Source organism: Athene noctua, chromosome 3, assembly GCF_965140245.1.
Source record: "Athene noctua chromosome 3, bAthNoc1.hap1.1, whole genome shotgun sequence".
NCBI lineage: Eukaryota > Metazoa > Chordata > Aves > Strigiformes > Strigidae > Athene > Athene noctua.
This window is the reverse complement of record NC_134039.1, coordinates 7,584,330-7,603,848: the sequence shown is the minus strand read 5'-3', so window position 1 is coordinate 7,603,848 and position 19,519 is coordinate 7,584,330. Positions and strand designations below refer to the sequence as shown.

At 42.5% G+C, this 19,519-nt stretch overlaps 1 protein-coding gene across 1 annotated transcript; it reads left to right on the top strand.

The window, feature by feature from the left end:
• Positions 1-10,847: 10,847 nt before the first annotated feature.
• Positions 10,848-14,113, top strand: TMEM52B (transmembrane protein 52B). Its single transcript, XM_074901144.1, has 5 exons — positions 10,848-10,895; positions 11,542-11,585; positions 12,257-12,295; positions 13,246-13,412; positions 13,863-14,113. The coding sequence occupies exons 1-5, from the start codon at positions 10,848-10,850 to the stop codon at positions 14,111-14,113; spliced, it is 549 nt and encodes a 182-aa protein (XP_074757245.1).
• The last annotated feature ends 5,406 nt before the right edge of the window (positions 14,114-19,519 follow it).

Sequence of the window (19,519 nt, the reverse complement as noted above, 5' to 3'; positions counted from 1 at the left end):
TTGGGAGCTCACATCTGCATACGCAAATGATAGATTTTGAAAACAAGATGTGTTGCTCTTATAAATGGTCATTGATTCCTGTTTCTGGTAGATAGGTATGAATCTTTAAAATGGAGTTCTGGAGTCATAGATTTAATTTTGTTTCATTTATAAAGGAATTTATGAGAAATGTATAGAATTGGTTACACAAGAATGCAAAGGCTGAAAGAAAGAGGGAATTAAGTTGTTTTAAAAAAAGCCCAAGAAGGAGTCTGGCTGATGTGCATCACCAGAGGACAAGTTAAGCTTAGATTATCCCTGATGTTACATTAACCTGAGCTCAGACTCATTTTTTCTATCACGAATCCTGGGGCAGAACTCGCCCCCACAACACCATATCCCAGGATGGGGCTCTCTGCAGAGCTCTGCGTGCTAGTGCCTGTCCGAGTAGGTCACTTGCTCGACCACCACAGGATCCACCACTTTCTCACAAATGTAAAATTTGTACTCGCCACACCGTTCAGCGTCTATGTTTGCACCCTGAAGCCACACACAATCTAGGAAAGGACTCGAGCTGGCTCTTTGGATCTCAAACCTGTGAAAAAATAGCAGAGATATTCATCACCCTATGGAAAAAGTCACAGGCTGATATAATAATTCCTGACCACTGCTACCCATTTGACCACCATAGCACCGATGGGGCTTGTCTAGGTTGATAAGCAAGAGAGTGATGGGTAAACTGTCTGCAAGGCAGGGGGATGGGTGATTGCTGAGCGACGGTTAAAGGTTGCTGCTTCTGGCTCATAACAAACAGGCATGGATGTGGTCTGCTCCTATCCGTGCAGTGACTCACAGGTCATGGGAGAAAGCGGATCCATCCTCCCACAGCCAGGGCCCCTCAGCTCCGCTGCGAGACAGCCCAATCCAGAAAGAGGAAGAGCTGTAAGACTGTGCCCATCGCATTACGAACTCCTGTAAGGAAATAAATGCAAAACCTGTGAATCACACCCCTGCTTCACTCGTAACAGCCTATAATTTGGAAAAGGAGAGAGGCAAATGAAAGCAACCTGCTCACACCTTGTTTCATAGGTGAATATGGGCAGTGCCTCCTACTCCTGGCAGCCAGTGCTGTTGTGGAGATAAGGAAAATGAACCTGCCGAGAGCTTTCAGTAGCTCTCATCTAAAATGACAATTAAGATAACCAAAGCCTGCAAATTAGCTGGGTAATGGGTATAGGATAATGACTTTCTTTCAATACCCTGGTTCAAGAAGTCAAGCAGGAAAAAGCCTTTGCATCACTTGCTATCATTGTACACAGAAAATTCAAAATACAGACAATAAAACCACAGAGTTCAAGACATATTCTCATTGCCATTAAGGGAACAAGGGCAGAAATTCCTTCACAGTGAAGAGTTCTTCTGGCTGTGCTTTATCTGCTGTTTCATCTACAACTTAGGACTCAGAAAAAGATATGGATCCTCTTCCGCTCGTGTGAGAGAAGAGGCCAGGGAGCAGGCCAGGATGGTGAGATTTCTAATTGTTGACAGCAAGAAGCTGAAGGCCAGGCTTCTGATGTTTGCTAAATAGTTTGCTCCAGAAAGACAACAAAAGAGTTGCCAACCAGTACTAACTCAGTTATATTTGCCCTGAGGTGGGATGAAGATCTAGATGTAGACCCAAGCTGGTCTGTCTCAGTTAGCTCCCCCGAGGTCAGCAGGGATGCACCAGGGAGGGTGCAGCCACAGTCTAGGTAGAGGGGCTCCAAAGGGGCAGGGACAGGTTCTTCCACTCAGTCTAGCACATGCACATCACAGCATAATGCACCAGTGGAAGGATGGAGTGACTGCTCAGATGACAGTAAAATTCAGAGTGTATAATTAGAGAGAGAAAAATAAAATAATCTTTACCAGCTCTTCCTTACTCTCTATCTTAAGAAGTCTGGACTCCAGAGCAGAGCATTGAGCCTTGCTGTCTTGCCAAGTTTTCCATTCCTTTGAAAAATGGTAGCAGTTCTCCCCATACTGTATCCAGTTCTCAGGACAAGGAATGCATTTATGTCCTTGAAAACAAAAGAGGACCTGATCAGGTTTGTCAGTGACGGCAGTGTCTAGTGATCTAGCGGATCCCTGCAGGATCACTAGAGCAGTGCAGAATCTATCACAGAGGAGCAACAATTCCTCCTTCCTTCTGCAGCTAAATTCATGTCTTCATTGAAGACTTAATAAACTCAGTTGCCAGAAGACCAGAAGAAAACATTTCTAAATGAAAATCAGAAAAAATATGTATTTTTTTTAATGTGACCAACAAACGTGAGAGTGCTAGTAAAACACCAACAGAGGAAATTTTGGAAGGTTAAGCTCTGTTCACAGAGACGTGGATCTCTGTGGATGTAAAAGGAAACCTAGACTTTCAGTCATGTGGGCACATCTCCATTCATGTGAACTTACTTTTAACTTCTTGTTAACAACAGGGCCAGCCCTTTCCCCTTAAAGTATAAATTATGATGCAATTTATACTTTAACTTTTCTGATAGCATTTCATACTCGCTGTGGATTCAGTGTGCAGACATCAAATGGTGATGGCCAGACAAAGATAATGAGCCCATTGCTGTTAAAGAAAATACCTTTCTGACAGCTGCACCTTCACTCTTTTCTGCCACATTATTCTGCTAATTGCCTGCTGGGACCCTGAATAATACTGAAGCCAGAAAGTACTCAAAATATTGCGGTTTTCTTTCATTCTTGCACTATTTGGGGAACTCCATTTCTAGTTGGAAATTTATATAATCACAAGCAGCAAAAAGACCTGATTAAATATTTTGGAGACTCCTGGGAACTGGGTCCCAACTACTGTGTGAATCATATTCATTGCCCTATAGTTCACATAACTATTTTATAGTGTAACAAGCCATTGCCAGCTGGGAATGCCAGGACTTAATGCTGGATGGCAACAGATAGCACAGCACAGTGCACTTGACTCTTACAAGTAGCTTCTGGTCTGTGCTAAATTCAAATGTAGACGTTTACAACGATAGTAACCTTCCCACTCTTTTGTATGATGTTAATTTATTATGACTCTCTTCCCTCTGCGATGTGATACTCTAGCATATTCAGCTCACCTATCATTAAAGTTTCACGCCACTATTTCGCACAAGAAACAAAACACCCTCAGCATATAGTCTGTAAACTGTCAGTGATTACAGTGATTACGATCCCATTTGGTAGAGAGCAGCAGTTTTTCCACTGCAGCATCCACTACCATATAACAGAATGAAGCTGTCTTAAAGAGTCAAAGCATTACACACAATTAAAGACAGCAGGAATTTTCCATCAAAATTTTTGTACTGTAATTCACTGAAACTGACTGTGAAAGACGGAATAGTAACATCAGTGAATTTATCTATTAGAAACACATTTTTTTATAAAAAAGGTGTTATCATCATGGCGTTTTCTGAATTAAAGTGTCTGGTTTAGGTTATAAAACAGCTCCATTACAAAACATACTTCAAAAAGACTGATACTTCAAAAAGACTGATATTTAAAATTTAAAAATTATCAAAATGGAAACACAGCCTTTTGATTGACTCAGTTGAAATTGGTTTTTTTAATTAAATAACACAGGGCAATTTTAGAGATTTTGATTTTTCCTTCCCATATGATTGATAGAAAAAAAATTAATCTGTGGCTACCATAATGTGATGGAACCACCATCTTCCCACCGCTATGTACCTCTGGAGGTGGCAAGTTGATTTACAGTCTCTGTCAAGTTCAAATTCTGAGCCTGGAGGAGCTCCAGCTGCTGGTTGAGGCTTTCCATAATTGCCTTTTGCAGGGTGAAGTTTTCATCCCTTTCACGCTCAAGGTGGCAGACCAGGATGACTTGAACCACAGTGAAACAAGAATGAAATTGTTCCATTATTATTAAAGCTAAACCGCTCAGTGCAACCTGAGTAAACTCACCAAAGTACATACCTCCCCATGACTGAATGGAGTTGACCTACATGCAGTTTGTGCACACCTATGAGCAAGACCTGATACATCCCAGTTTCAAAGTCTCGGAGATCTCTTGAGTGGGTAAACTCTTCCAGCAAGGGACAGGTTTTTTCCTCATTAATCCCCTAAGCTAATTCTTTTCCTTATCTAGAGTCCTAGCTAGACTTTTAGGTCTTCATACTGAATTTGGAGCACCTCTTCTGTGACCATACTTACACTTGGCAGCCAAGACCCCTGCAGCTACCACAAAACTTAGGCAGAAGACCCCAAGCACCACTGTATCCAGTCGCCAACAGGAAGATGGACTGGGGGAATCTGAGACAAACAAAAAGAAGGAAAAGCAGCAAAACAGGAACCTCTCATCTTTGTATCTGCAGCTCCTAACGGTGCACAAGACAACACGACCAGTAGTCTGCCCAGTGAATTGCTGAGTTTCGGACCAGTATGTGGCATTACATTATGAAAATTGCCCTGTTATTTGGCCATGGCCTGTCCTCCTTAGCATTTGAGGCCTGGAAACTGATCAGGCCATGGAGACTAGCTTAGCCAGGAGCTTTTAAGAGAAAATGAATTGGACAAATAAAGATGAACAGCACAGAATTTCATATGTGGGGAAAGAACATCAAGGAAGTATTTGTGCTTACAACATGGCTGAAATTTTCATATATATCCAGGTATTGGGGTATTTTCACTTTTGAGTGCCTAACCTTCCAAATTGGGAATTAATTCACCTTGTCAGAAAATAACCTCAGAAACAGTCACCAATGAACAGCAGGTCCCTGTAAAATAATGTGAAACTAGGGCATACAGATGTGAACAAGACCACATAGCTGCAGTGGCACAGAAATACCTGGAAATGCACACACCCATTCTTGCAATGTGGGCGGACATAAGCACCCATGTGAATTCACACAGAGCCCCAAAACACAGAGGAAAGGATTGCCTCCAGTTTAAGACTTCTGTGTTCTTTTAGTAGGCTCCAGTATGAAATTTCCATGGGAATATTTATATTGAAGTCACCAACAGAAATAACTGGCATACCCACCTGTGGTATTTCTGCCTTTTTTTTCCCCCGTGATCCCTAACTCTTCACCCAAACAGTTGAGAATAACTCTACTAAATTACTGGGAGCTAAGCTTCAGGCTCTGAGTATAAAACTCAAGGACACCTCAAAAAGTGAGAATGAGATAATCAACTGTCTAGCCAATAAGGGGAGGAAATTTCCTTCAGAAATAGCTGTTTAATCTATTACATTATTATCAAATTCATCAAGTTCATCTCCACACGTTTAGTCAGGCTGGAACATAACATCTCCTAGCTTTACCACCACCTTTCATACAGAGCGATTCTAAAGCACTAATGCATAGCTTAAATAATATGGATTCGTGCCCTATATTCTTCCTTTCCTCTGTGAAGCTACGTAGCATAATCTTTATGGTTTTTAAGTACAAAAAGGTATTTGTCCATCTATTCATTCCCATGAGAGAAAGCTCACTTCCCTGGCATTTACTTAATTCAATTAGATATGAGTAAAGCTGAAAAACTTTTGTAAGGTCCTTTAGGCAGAGTACTTCACTAATTTCCAGAAGCTGACACAATGTCTAACTGGAACATGTTTATTTTTACCTAACTGCACCCCGCAACCTTGATTATATCTCTCCTCTCAAATCCAAACATTTTTTCCACATTCTCCACCCTTCCATTCTTTTTAATTTCCTGCCTTTTTTCTTTTCTCCCTCCAATTTCTTAGAAGATTTGAGTCCAAAGGGGTCCCAGAAGCCAAGATGCTTCCCAGTAGGTGACATCCCCCTCTGAGTGTCACATAAAATTGTTCTCCGAGGTAAGAGTTTGCCTTGAAGAGAACCGACCCCCAACACCACCCACTACCTTTCGCTCCGGCAGTCTGGAGCTCCTGATCCTGGGATTTTTTCAGTGTCACGAACCTCAGGTCTGCGTATGTCACTTCTTCACTTGTCATTTTTGGCAAGGTTACAAAAGGGTCCAAAAGTTCGGTTGCTTCCACAGGAGAAACAGAAATAAGGTTTTGGCTGGGATCAAACAGTCTGTCACTGGGAGTTAACAGTGATTCATGCAGAAGTCAGAAGGGTTTTTTGGTTCATGCTAAAGGTTTTTATGACACAGCGGTACTGGGGGTTGCTTCCATGCAGCAGAGTCTCATAATAGTACTTAAAGCTCCCCTGTTTCTGCAGAAGTGCAATAAGGCATGGAAATGTCACAGTTCTCAGTTCCTGGAACAGATGCATAGAGTTACCCAGTTTGGGGGTACATCCTTTCTGCAGAAACAAGAAGAAGGAAAAGGAAAGGTGAAGAGGAAATTACATTAATTTTGGATTGTCTAAACAATACCTTGAAGTTTTTCAGCAGCAGGGGGGTTTCTATCCTAGCTTTATTATACAGTGATGAATATTCAGTAAATTTAGCCAGAAGGGCTCCTCAATGTCTCAAATATCACAGAAAGACTGGAGGTAAAATGAAGTGAGAAATATACTCATCCCCTTTGTTTACTGCCTGTAAGCACACCGAGCTTGTCCCGATGGAGTATCACATTGACTTGTCACAGCCATTGCACATTCCTAGGGTGCAAATAAATGAATCCAGGTTTCCCAGCTGCCGTTCCAAGTATGTCTGCACTGTAAAAGGGAACGAGCCAAAGAAATCTGCTGAACTAAGGGGGAGTCTGAGTAGAAAATTCATATACCAGAGTATGATGCTGTGCTCCTGGACTAGCTTTGGGCTGGAAGCAGTCTAGGCACAGTCACACGTGGCAATCACTGCCTTTCAGCAAGAGTGATTAACAGAGCACAGCAGCATGCCATTGCGCTAGGGCTGCTGCTGCATCCAGGGAGGGGTCACCTCTCAGCTTGAGCACCTGCACCATGCTCTCCTGAACACTAGGAATAAGATGGAGAAACTTAACTGGTCCTATGTTTTCTGGTATTTTTAGGTCTGCTGGCAAAATGACAGGAATTTTCAGTTTTATTTCATGTGGCTCTGCCACACATAGCCCAAGAACCGCTGGTCTCGCCAACTGTTAACTCAAGAACAAGGGTGAGCACCAGGTAGCACAGAATGCTATGCCCCGCATCTCACTGGGGGCTTTCCCAACCCCAGGCTGCTGGAGATCAAAGCTCCCTGGGTACAGGGCAGAAGGCATTTTTATCTTACAGCAAACAAATTGAGCGCAGTGACTCCAGCATCTGGGCAGAAACATGTAGACAGAAAAAAATGTTAATTTCCAGGAGTGCCTTTGATACAAGGAAATCATCACCTACTTTGCAACTTATTTACTTATAGCAACTTATAATGATTTCTGAATATTGCTTAATAATCCTGCCTGCCCTGACTGTTCTGTGGAAGCTTACCACGGACTACTGTGTTCATCAAAACAAAGCACTTTTCTGTGGAAACTTACCAAGAATTACTATGTTCGGCAAAAATAAGAGACATGTCCTTGGAAAGCAGATGGGTTCTAGCAAGTTTAGTCTTTGTAATGGATAGATAGCCATATATGGCTGGTAGAAATTAATATACTGGTGCTTTTAGATAAGATAGAGGTGGTAAGCCAGCGGGAATCTCTCTTGTTATTCAAGAAATTGGCTAAGAGAATCTGTGCATGCTCCGAGGAAAAGTACAAGTTGAGAAAGACTTCGAGCCTTCCTCCCAAAGACCCCTGAAGATGCCACCAGGAGGCAATGGGCAGGCGCAAAGAGAACATAAACTGCTGACACCAGGCTTTGGAACTAACCCAGCCTTGCCTATGCATAACCCAGCCTTGCCTATGCATGTGTATGTTTGTGTTATGTAATCCAATGAATATGTACATCCACACCCTATCAGTTTTTGGTAAAATGTGCTGTTGGGGTGCAAGGTTTGTGGAGAAATCCCCTTGCACCCTGTCATCAGAGTAAACATACCTGCTGTATAACTCTCTCTGAGTTGTAGAGTCTGTTTCTGTGAATCACCTTACCCTGTCTCCAATGAGCTGCTGCTTTTGAACCCCCTGTCGCATTTTCTGTCAAGGGTAGGCAACAGCCCTTATGTCCTCAGTGGAAAGAGCATGAAATGTGGGAGGGAAGCGTTCACTTCTTTACACACAGTTTCTTAAAAACTGATCTACAAGCTTTGTTCTACAAGCAATGGAGTATTTTCGGATTATCATCTTTCAGTGTAAAACACATGAAAGCTTTGATAATGTCTTACTACACCTGCAAAACAGGGGTCCTTGTGAGCCCCAAATGTATTCCCATATTTTACATTTCTAAATGCCCGTAGGAAAGCATTGGGTATGACAAATCAAGCTGGGTCTCGTGGAATACTCCTTTGAAGAGTAACAAGGAACAAGCAGTAATTTCTCAACAACTTCTAAGAGCAGTACAACAGCATTTCTTCCACTCGTTAAGAAGCTTTACTGCCAGTTAAGATCAAACTACCTAGGAAATAAAAGTTAGAACAGCCTTGAGATGCATCCCTTGATACAACCAGAACAGGGAAGCAGACAGGACAGAAGTACTTTCTGTCCATATCACAATCTGCTTTCTCTGGCATCCAAGGAAGGGTATGTTTAAATCATATTGCTTTCTGTGGAATGGACCCTTCAATTTCAAACAATCACAAAGAATAGAAAGATGTCAATGATGGGATATTTTCATTCATTTTAGTAGTTTTGTAAGTGTTTGATCATATTTTTAAAACCTTTTGAAAGGTGGCAAGGGTAAAATATGAAAAAGTAGCTTTGGTGTAACATAAACCAAATAAAACTAAAATATTGATATAATTGAGGCAAAATACCAAGGACATGTGGAGAAATTTAAACCACTGTTGAATGACAGGCTAGCAGGGCCATAGGTGTATTCCTGGAATCACAGTATTAATGGCAATGCCATAGAAATAGAAAAAGAGTGATCAGTAAGTTTCAGCAAGAATGAGTTATGATATGCTTTTGGAGGGATCACTGTTTTGTATCACACTGCTGCCTTTTCTTTAGAGAAATTTTTTATCACTTTATCCAATATTTGATCGTTGTAGAATTTGAAATTCTCATGAGACTGAATTTCAGCTAAAAAACAAGTGATAATCTATTACCACACTGATAATAAAAAGCCCCTGAAAAACATTGGTAATTTGCACTTGCTTTCCACATTGAATCCCACCAGTTTTAAAAGTCATATGTGCACTCAAGTTTATTTTACAGTTCTGTTTGGTCTTTTCTTCTCAAACTCCTATAATACACAAAAGAATTTAAGGAGCGACAAAAAGAGTATTGGACAATAGCCATGTAAATATAAACCAAATATCTCATATTTCTGTGTTTCTTATTTGTCTCCCAGGACTCAGAAACCTTCTTCCAATAGTAGACTAGGATGGATGGATGGATGGATGGATGGATGGATAGATAGATAGACAGACCGACCGACTGACCTATGCTAAGGCATGTTTATACTGCACCACTACTTTTATAATTACAGAACGGTAAATTGTTTTTAGCCTGCCTTGGGAGAACAAATTATGTTCATGAATCCATTGGTTCTGCTCTGCAACTCCAATATGCATCACCAAGGCTAATGATTCACCAGTTTAATGTGAATGCATTGTGATTGCAACATGGGGCAACAAGTTTCTCTAGTTGCTAGCTTGCCCTTAACATATATTTATGCACCAGTCCCAGGTGGTTCCCAAAAACACAAATAGTAACACATTATTGCAGAGTATTTTTTCTATCATCTCAGCTATTCAAAAGAGAAAGAGAAGGTGAATTATATGCATGTAACAACATTCTGAAGAGCCACAAGCAGTAACAGAAATCTAAAGCAGTTTTACAAGAGAGAGAAAATCAGTGGCTTGTTGACTGGAACCTCTAAATTTAACCAGCTGCAGGTCAAATAGTATCCAGAACAGGAGAATCAACATGTATTCCTTGTGATGTAAAATATTTGGGGGCACTTGGCTGGCCATGCAGGAAGTTCAGGAGTGGGACCAGTCAGTGAGCAGAATGTCAGCTGCAGGACTGACATAGCAGGAGACTGCCAGGTAAGAGGGATGGTGGCAGAGCCTTAAAATGGGAGATACAAAAGGTATTACATATGCATATATGTGTGTGTGCGTGTATATATATTGCGTTCATATACATATAAACACACACATATAACTATATATATATATAAAATGCTGTATATAATTATTATATTGCAAGTGCTTTCACTTCAGCAGGAACATCTCACTTGTAACATACACTCTGGATGTTGATCATACGGCTTAAACTCAATGGATTGAATCCACAGAGGTAGAACAATATGACTGCAAGAGCAGAAAAAGTACTGGAGAAGGGAGAGGAATCTGAACTCCATTTAAAAAGGTCAATAATGTGACCTTCAATGCACCCCCCCTCAGGGTAGGGGCGGGGAGAGGAATAATTGGGAATGAACAAACCCAGAGACCCTTTCTGCTCACCGAAGGGAAGGGTCAGGTCTGCAGAGATCTCATGATGCCCTTCACTGAACTAGTTCAACATCTAAAGAACTTGTAGACACCGCTTTTCTCCTGATCTGACTGGAAGGCTTTAGAGATCCCTTCAAAAGAGGGAGAGAAACAGGTGAAGAGAATAACAAAAGGAGACAAGCAGAAACAAACAGGTATTGCCAGTGACAAAGAGGGAAAGAGAGAAAGCAAAAACCTGAAGGGCAAAGAAGAATAGACCCAAAGGAGGACAGAAAGAGGTAGAGCAGAAGAAGAGATTGCATTCAACACACAGCAAGGAACCTGCTCCTCTCCTGGTGAGTGGTGAGGATGAACTGAAACTAACAAGAAGACACTGAGCAGCTTGAGACACCAAGAGGCCGCAGAACCATCCTGTGGGGATGCACAGCCCATTCATGATCTCCATTGTTTTAGGGTGTTTCTTATGGGTAAGTCACATCTCAGGTTCCTTTTTATGGGGTCTCTGCTCAGTTACGGAGTTACCTTGGAAAGATGGAGAGGCATTAGCAATCGACAGTCACAATGATTTCCCTCATTTTAAAAAGAACTGGACATATAAAAGGCAGACACACAGAAGATAATAATATTTGCTGCTACTGGAGGGATGGTAACACAGACATCAGAGTACCCAAGGAAAAGGAAATGAGAAGGGTAAGAGTGCTGGGGGGACAGAGCCAGATTCAAATCAGTGTGGGTATAATATGGAGCAGGACATTTAAGGGTTGTTAGTATTTGAACATGGAGAAGGATCTACATCTGTAGCATGACATAGCTTGTGGTGGGGAAAGGGAAACCTGTGGTGAGGCTGAAGGTAAGCCAGGGTCTGTGCTGGGAGCAGTGCTAAGCAGGATTTTAATGACTATGGGAAGTTAAGATATGAAACAATGCAGCTGGTAACACAGCAACTTAAAATCTACAGCAGAATATATGATGGAAACAACAGAAGATAGATAACAGTAAGTCCTTACTGTAGGAGACTCAGACTGATAATAGTCCAGGTAACAGAGATAAAAGTTGCGTATGACAAAGACTTAATTCACTCTAGCTGTGCCTTGTTTGGTTTTGTCCTTTTAGTTCCCCCAGGTGAGAGGTGAGGAAAGCTGCCTCAATGCTGAACTGTGAGTATTTGTCAATCTCTCACTCTTTTCCGAAAACAATGTAGGACAAAGGCAGTAGTGTTATGACGTGGTGGCTGACACTTTCCAGAAAAGCTTATTTAATGGCAACTATTGAAAACTCACATAAAATTTCCATTGTTTTGAATGTGAAGTGTATTACTATTTTTATTGATCAACATACCCATCATGCAGTACTGTTCCTGGCAGGTATCTGGGTAACTGCAATAGTTAAGAGCTTTCTGGTGTAATTTTGATTGACTGAGATTATTAATTTGGAATTGACCTTTCCTTGAAAAATCAGTTTCAAATATACTGCTTTGGTGAATACTACTTTTGGTGATGTCATGTGTCAGAATAGCAGAAATGATATTCTGACAAAAAAGACACAACAATTGTGAAGGTAGATCCCTAAGGTCTGCAAACAGAATTCGGCAGGCAGGAGAAAATAAAGAGATAAAGCCAAACAGAATGGAAAGTCACCAAACGGGAAGACTGATGAGGTTGGACAACTGTATCCTGCACTAGGCACAGTGAGTTTCTCATCATTTTGTCATTTAGAAGGTGGACAGTAAGCGAGAAGCGGCAGGGGAGCTGGAAGAGGGAACCGTAGGGATCTTCCCATTTATTTGATATTCTGTGGCTAACTGTTTCTTGAACCTTCTTATCCTCAGCTGTTCAGGTACGGAGTGGGACCGTTTGTGGTATATCTGGTAAGATGGCATATGTTTACTCTAAATATCTGCATCTCTGGACAATTCCAGTAGCAAAGAGCGGGATTAAACGTGACCTGCTCAAGTGTGATGCCACCCCCTGCTTTCTCTTGGGACATTCTAATGCTCTACTAAGGCAACCCCTTAGCTATCACATCATCTTTAACAAATGTTGACTTGCCAGCCTCCTTTTTCATTCCACACTAATTTAGTCAGATGAACAATATTAATAAAGCATTCATGGCACAATACACCTTTTAAAAGGCCCATTTTTAAAGTAATTTCAGTCTGATCCCTTAGTAACTCTCACCAGGATGAGATTAAAAAGGATGGTAGTTGTTGGATATTTACAAGGCTGCATTAATATGAGTATAGCCAGCAGATGGAGAGATATGATTTCTCTCTGCTTGTCACTCATGAGGACACATCTGGAATACCTACTCCAGTTTTGGTCCCCCAGTGCAAAACAGATGTTGATAAACTGGAGCAAGTCCACTGGAGAGCCAATAAAATGGTCAGGGGTCCAGAGGACATGATGTGTGAGGAGGGGCTGAAAGGACCAGGTTTGTTTAGCCTGGAGGAAGCTAAGGGGACAACCTAATTGCAGTTTTCCACTACCTAAGGTGGATCTTGAGAGAAGATAGAGACAGAGCTTTCTCAGAGGTGTGCAGCAGAAGGACCTGAGGTGAGTGGCCAAGCTGCATACAGGGAAATACTGAGTAGACAAAAGAAAAAAATGCTTCCCCCAAGGATGGTGCAGCACTGAAACATGTGCCTGGAGAGGACACAGGATCTCTATCCCTGGAGACTGTCCCAACTCTGCTGGACAAGTCCCCAAGATGAACTTGCCTAGCTTTGAGGTTAGCCTTGCTTTAAGCAGGGAGAGACATTAAGAGGTCTTCTGCAAACAAAACCTTTCCATACTAATTCTGTGTCCTCTCCCTTTCCAGGCTGGTGGTGGTGATCGGTGGGCTGCTGCTCCTGTGTGGCCTGGTTTCTGTCTGCGTGAGATGCTGTTTTCATTGCCGTCAAACGGGGGAGGAATCGGGTCCTCAGCCCTACGAGGTCACCGTCATTGCTTTTGATCATGACAGCACCCTCCAGAGCACCATTACCTGTGAGTTGGCTTTGACAGAGGCCGGGGACCTCAGCACACCCTGAAGTGAGGGGCTGCACTGCAAAAAACCCAGATTACAGCACCCCAAGGCTGACAGAGGGAAGTTCATGGCTAGATGCGGGGAAAGCAGCATCTGTACACAGTATAAATTAAGGTGCTCACGAGGCTTCATGTAGCAAATGCAGCCAGATGGTGAATCAGCTGTGAGACATGTTTGGGTGGAATTAGGGCAGCTACAGGCTTTGGTGGCATTTAAGGAAAGAGTAATTGTAGGATGTTGCTGATGGGGTTTCACATACTACCCTTTTAGGGAAGGATGAAGGGGCAGGAAAAGCAAAACATTCAGGCTGTGGGGAGAGAAAAGCCTGTGCGCTGCAGATATATTTGTCCTCCTCTAATGGCATCGTGCTTTCAGGCTGAGGCAAACAGCTTTTGTCTGCTCCCTTTCAGCTCTCCATTCTGTGTTTGGGCCTGCTGCCAGGAGGATATTAGCGGTGGCACACTCCCATAACGCTGCGCAGGGAACACCACCCCTCTCGGCATCAGACACTCCTCCAGTCTATGAAGAAGCTCTGCGCATGAGCAGGTTCACAGTTGCCAAGGCAGGGCAGAAAGTGCCAGACCTGGATCCAGTGCCGGAGGAAAAACTGCAGGCATCTGCCGAGGGCAAGGATGCCCAGCCAGCCCTCCCAGGACGCTAGTGCCTGTTTTTACCGAACAGCAAATAATACACAATAGTTATGTGCGGAGACTAATTTTTCTGGGCAGGGTTAGGAATATCAGATTAATTTCCTTAGTCTAATGAGAAAGGGGAAAAAAGAGACTAAAATTCCATTTATTTTCAGATCCAGCATATTTTGGCGGCTCCTTTCGACACCTCCTTGAGATAACTGGCCATCGGCATTCTCCATGTCCATTTATTACATACACACATCACTAGTATTATAGTTTGCAGGAATAAGCAGGCAGCAGGATCAAGGAGCTGAGCCACTTTGCAGGCTAGTGACCTGCAGGGAGACTGCAGATGCTGTCTCATTCTGCTTGCCTCCAGCCTACATTTCCTGGAGATGGCAGAGAGGTTTTCACAACAAGGAAAAAGCAAAGACATGTGAGAAGGTCTTAACACCCAGTAATAACACTGCACTTCTGGAAAGTGCCAACCACTTATAGTAAAAAAAAAAACAAAAAACCAAAAAACCAAGCTGTGTAGGAACGCAATCTGTATCTAAGTAAAGGGCAGCATACATTTGTAGTATGTGAAGTATATGCCCTAAATATCCTACAGGATACATGGAATGAAGACAGACTGGTTCTAAATATGACATATAGAAATTCTGAAATGGAGTCACAAACTCTTCATTTGAATTAAATATTATGATGTATGTGCTAACAGATCAAATGAGGGGACAAGCAAGAACACTACCCCAGAAATAAAGCTTAATCACTTTTTAATTGCATTCATACTGTATTATTAATTATTCCTACTGTTGCTGTCAAAAGCAGATCAAATTAAATAAGACCATTTAAAACATTTAAAATATTTCTCAGATAGAAATCATTTATCTTTCCTGATTGATACAAACACATCACCCAGAAATATTCCTCAAACTGTCTGGATGACCATAGGAATGGACTGCAAAATGTTTTCTTGGACTAGGTACTCATAAGGGGGCTGTTGCATTACATCAGTATTGTCTCTACCCCAGGTTCAGCAACTGAAAACATTAAAGCAGAAGGACATCAACTATCTATACGATAAGCATCCATGAATGGATTGCATGTATATGTTAATGTTGATATGAACACACAGGTCACGGATATCACATCTATGTGAAGTGCCTTCATGGCCTTTCCTACTGGAGTACTCAAATTCTCACTGTCCTTAAGATGCTGATCTGCTTTCCTGTGAAATACAGAAAATACAGTTATTTTGTACATAAGGACAACAAGGACCAGGTCCCCAAATATGTTTAGGAACCTAACTGCTGTTGAGATCACAGACATAGAGAATTTTAGAGAAGGTTGATAAGATAGCTTCAGGGGTAGCATAAAGCCAACTTGAACAACCAAAACATCTTTGATGATGTCCCAGACCTTGACCAGTCATAGGAATTTTGTAGCCAAGGGAATACACAAACTTCTTCCTGAATTGCCTAGTCATTACCTAACTGTACCATTCCTGAGTGATAAACTGGGACGGGTAAATAAATGACATAAAAGGTTATGTCTCTTCGGCTATACAGCACGCTTGAAATAATAATAACAGCTGTTTGTGGAACATCTGCTAGAGTGACTTATTTCATCAGGTGCTCTCTGAAGTCTAGTTCAAGCCCGATTTCTCCACCGACCTGCAGAACATTTCCTGGAAGGCTCTTGTTTACTCCACGGTAAAAGCCTGAAAGCAGCGGAGACATTTGGCTCTGCTGAACATGCGTCAAGCACTATCAAGCCCAGAAACTTCCTGGAAGCTTTCACAACCGTTTCCAGGGGGAACATACCGTTCCCCCGCCGCCGCCTCCCCCCTTTCCTGCCGCCGCCGAGCCCCGAGCTGTGCGGGCCTTTAACGCGAGATGGCGGCGCTGCTCCACAGGGCCGCAATCCCGCCTCGCAAACCAGGAATGCGCAATTAGTATTAATTTGCAGTAATAATTACACCGTATTTTTTTTCCAAGATGTGCAATAAAAAGGGAAGTTTCAATATTCTTAAGTTTCCCCCTCCTCTGCATCAAATCACCTCTGCTAGCTCCTTTCTCTGGTTCAAGGGGAAAAATTACAGGTCACTCGTTGCCAGAGCTGGGCATCACCTGCTGGCTTCAACATTTTCCCCTTGACCAGAGCCAGTGTTGTCTAACTCCCCTGTCCCTTCCCGCCTGCTCACATCCTTCTTTGCTTGTCTCACTCAGTTCTTAGGTGCTAGAGCTGATATCTTCAAGGTTTTTTTACTGGCAAGACATCCAAAATATTTCCAGTGACAATAATGATAGATAGAACTTCACTTGCTCGGGGATTGTTTCCTACCAAACTGACTTCAGATGAGCACTCAGAGCCCATAGGACATGATAAAACACCAGATTAAAACAAACAAAAACCAGAAGCAGACCTACAGACACCCTATTTAACCACAGAAGGTTGTGTACGAAAGCAAAGACCCGCTGTCAGTGACTCGAGACACTTCAGTCTTCGCTCTCAGATCTGTTATGATTCAAAGACATTCTCTCCTCACAATCCAAAAATGAGGACAGTCAATAAAGATCACATATACTTTGTGAAGAAGCAGGGTGACAGGCCGTAAAAATAGAGCAAGTTTATTTATTTACAGTGATAAATGCTACTTGGTACTGCAATTTGCTCAGCTGGGGTTTTTTTACGCCATTAGTGGTGGTTCCATCTCACTGTTGAGTCTGGACACTGAATATACTTTGTGTGTTGTATTATACTGGCCAAATAAGCACTCTGAAATCTTTTATGCTTTCAGACTGAAAATTAAACATTATTATTAAACATAATGCTTTCATACAACACTTAAACAAATGTTCAAGTAGCAACTGTTTTTCCCACACTTAAGAGCAACAGGGACGTGAATTGCTCACAAACACAGAATAACATATATTGGAAAATAAATAAAAGGTTTCTATTAATCATTAAATAATTTTAGGTTTTGTTCAGCTGCTGTGTACAGCCACTGGTGTCAAGGTGCTGCACTGGAGTACCCTTTTCCTGCAGAGCACTCCAATATCCTGCACAATAAGGGAAAGAATGCCATCAAAAGCAATTTTCTTTCATTATGAATAATTAAATATCTGCATCCAAAGATCCCTATGCACTTTACAGACTTTACCCATGCTGTCACACTGCCTACGCATTAGACAACTCTTAGTATTCCATCTGCAGATGGGGAAAATGATGCACAAAGTACTGAAGATAACTATATCATAACCCAGTCACTGACCCTTGGCTTGGTTTCAGCTCACTTGTTCACCCAACCCTTGACCAAACACTGGGAAAAGGATGGGCCCCAAGCGAGCATAGGACAAGTGATAGGGAAGGAGAAAGGACAACCAGTCTCCACTGGCCACCCTCAGCCTGCACATAATTTGGGCTGGAGCCACATGAGAGGAACAAGAGTACGCGGACACCAGGTGCCGCAAAGGAGTTGTCCAGTCACCTCTGGATTCCCCTAGGACATGTGGTATTTAAAGACCCATCTTCAGAAACACCCCTTTGTCCCCACTGTTGTATTGCTCCTTTGTTTTCACAGGACTGTAAATAACAATTACACGTCCCCAACAGGCAATTCCGAATCATTGGCTGGAACAAAGGGATCTCAGACTTGTGTTATTGTTACTGCTGCTTTTCACCACACAACAAGGTGTTTTCCTTAATCTCCTCATAGCATCATTTGTATGCACTTAAGCAACTCGAGCTGAGGCCGGGCCATGCAATCAGTTTGGGAGGACTTGAGTAGCAATTTTGCAAAAAATAAGAACCTGTAGAAAATAGAGCAGTGAGACAGCGGCTCAGCATCGACAATACAGAGCCATTTCCTACAGGAAAGGAAAACATCTACACAAGTAGCCATTGTTTGTTGGGAGTGACTAACCCTGTGCCCTCACCCAGGGCCAATGTGCCTGTTCTGGCTCTGAGGCTGCCACAGATTCAGTGTCAAATGAAACTGGTGACCAGTCACGAGTGGTGCAGGAAAGACACCAGGCAAGGACTGTGCCATTGATGGACATCAGACAGAAGAATCACAAATGACTTCGGGTACACCCTCTGTGATTTAATCACCATTCAGACTACAAAGCAGAAGTTTCATGACAAGAGAGGCTTTAATATGCTGAATCCACACTAAAGATTTAAAAAAAAAAAAAAAAAAAGAAAAAAGATAGCTTATGGAGGCACAAATGGAATAAGTACCCAAGGGGAGGTACTAATGAAAGAAATACCCAAAGGAGTCCAGAGTTATAGGTAGCTGAACAGCAGCTCCAAGGGGTTGCCAAGATCCATCCACCTAGATGGCATCTCCAAGAAACACGGGGCAAATAAGGGATCTTTTTATCCTTAAATCACAGAATTTTAGCCGGTTAGCTACTTAAGCTAGCTTCACTTCACAGCAGTGCACTGCAGATCTCCTAGCAGTGCCCACGGAGCACAGCTTACAAACCCTGCTGCCAGATTTGTGCAAATATTTTTATCTCCTGCTTCTATGGTTACAGCATTGGCAACGCTTGGGGAATCCCTTTTAGAGTGAACCTCTGCCTACGTGAGCTTCAGACAGCAATTCACTACATGCTCAGAGCTGTTCTGACACTCTGGGTTAAGAAGTATATTGTTTTGACACTCCATGGAAGACCACTTTCTGCTGGCAGTCCAGGGTAGGAAAACTAGCCAACCCCTTTTCCAGTTCCTCCCTCTAGCACACCGACCCAGAATGTGGGATTTGTCACATGCCCATGGGTTGACATTTTAATAAGAGCTCCAAGTCAGATGATTAGCTGTTTGTCACTGCTTCTGTATGTATCATCTTCCTGCCTGCTGTTGTGCCAGTGACTTTATTGTTATTATTGAGCTGGAGGAGAAGGCTGGGAATTCAGTGCAGGGAAGTGGGAGGAGTGAGTCTTGCGGCTGCACATCCAGTGCTGCATCATCAGGGCAAGAAGAGTTCAGTACGGAGATTTGTGATCCTCACGTGGGATCTGTTGGGGGAGGAGAACTAGATGCTAGCTCAGCTGCCTTTTGTATAGTCCTGAAGATGGAAACAGCAGTTTACAGGACAACGGGCGTTTGAGATCATCTGTTAAAATTGCCAGAAGGTGTTCATAGCCGGGTGAAACAGTCTAGAAAATTTCCTCCCTTTCGTCCTTGAGGAAGAGGAATCTACATCACTACAGACCTTCAATACACTTTAGCAACTGCTATGCTGCAGCCAGTTAGGAAGCAAGAAGGCCAAACACAGGTATTACAGAAAGCCACAATGCCATGAAACCATAATTTTCCCCCGGTCTAAACCCTGGGATTCTTTCAGTCTAGGCTATTTGTGCACTATGGTACTGCACAAAAATAATGCCTTCCTTCTGACTCACCCTTGTGAGATCCTCTGACACTCC

Bases quoted from the DNA above. Each gene is read 5' to 3' on its own strand.
- TMEM52B (XM_074901144.1), top strand. From the start codon at position 10,848: ATGCACAGCCCATTCATGATCTCCATTGTTTTAGGGTGTTTCTTATGG. The intron at 11,586-12,256 runs GTGAGTATTTGT...TCTTATCCTCAG, and splicing joins AGCTGCCTCAATGCTGAACT to CTGTTCAGGTACGGAGTGGG. The intron at 13,413-13,862 runs GTGAGTTGGCTT...GCTCCCTTTCAG, and splicing joins CCTCCAGAGCACCATTACCT to CTCTCCATTCTGTGTTTGGG.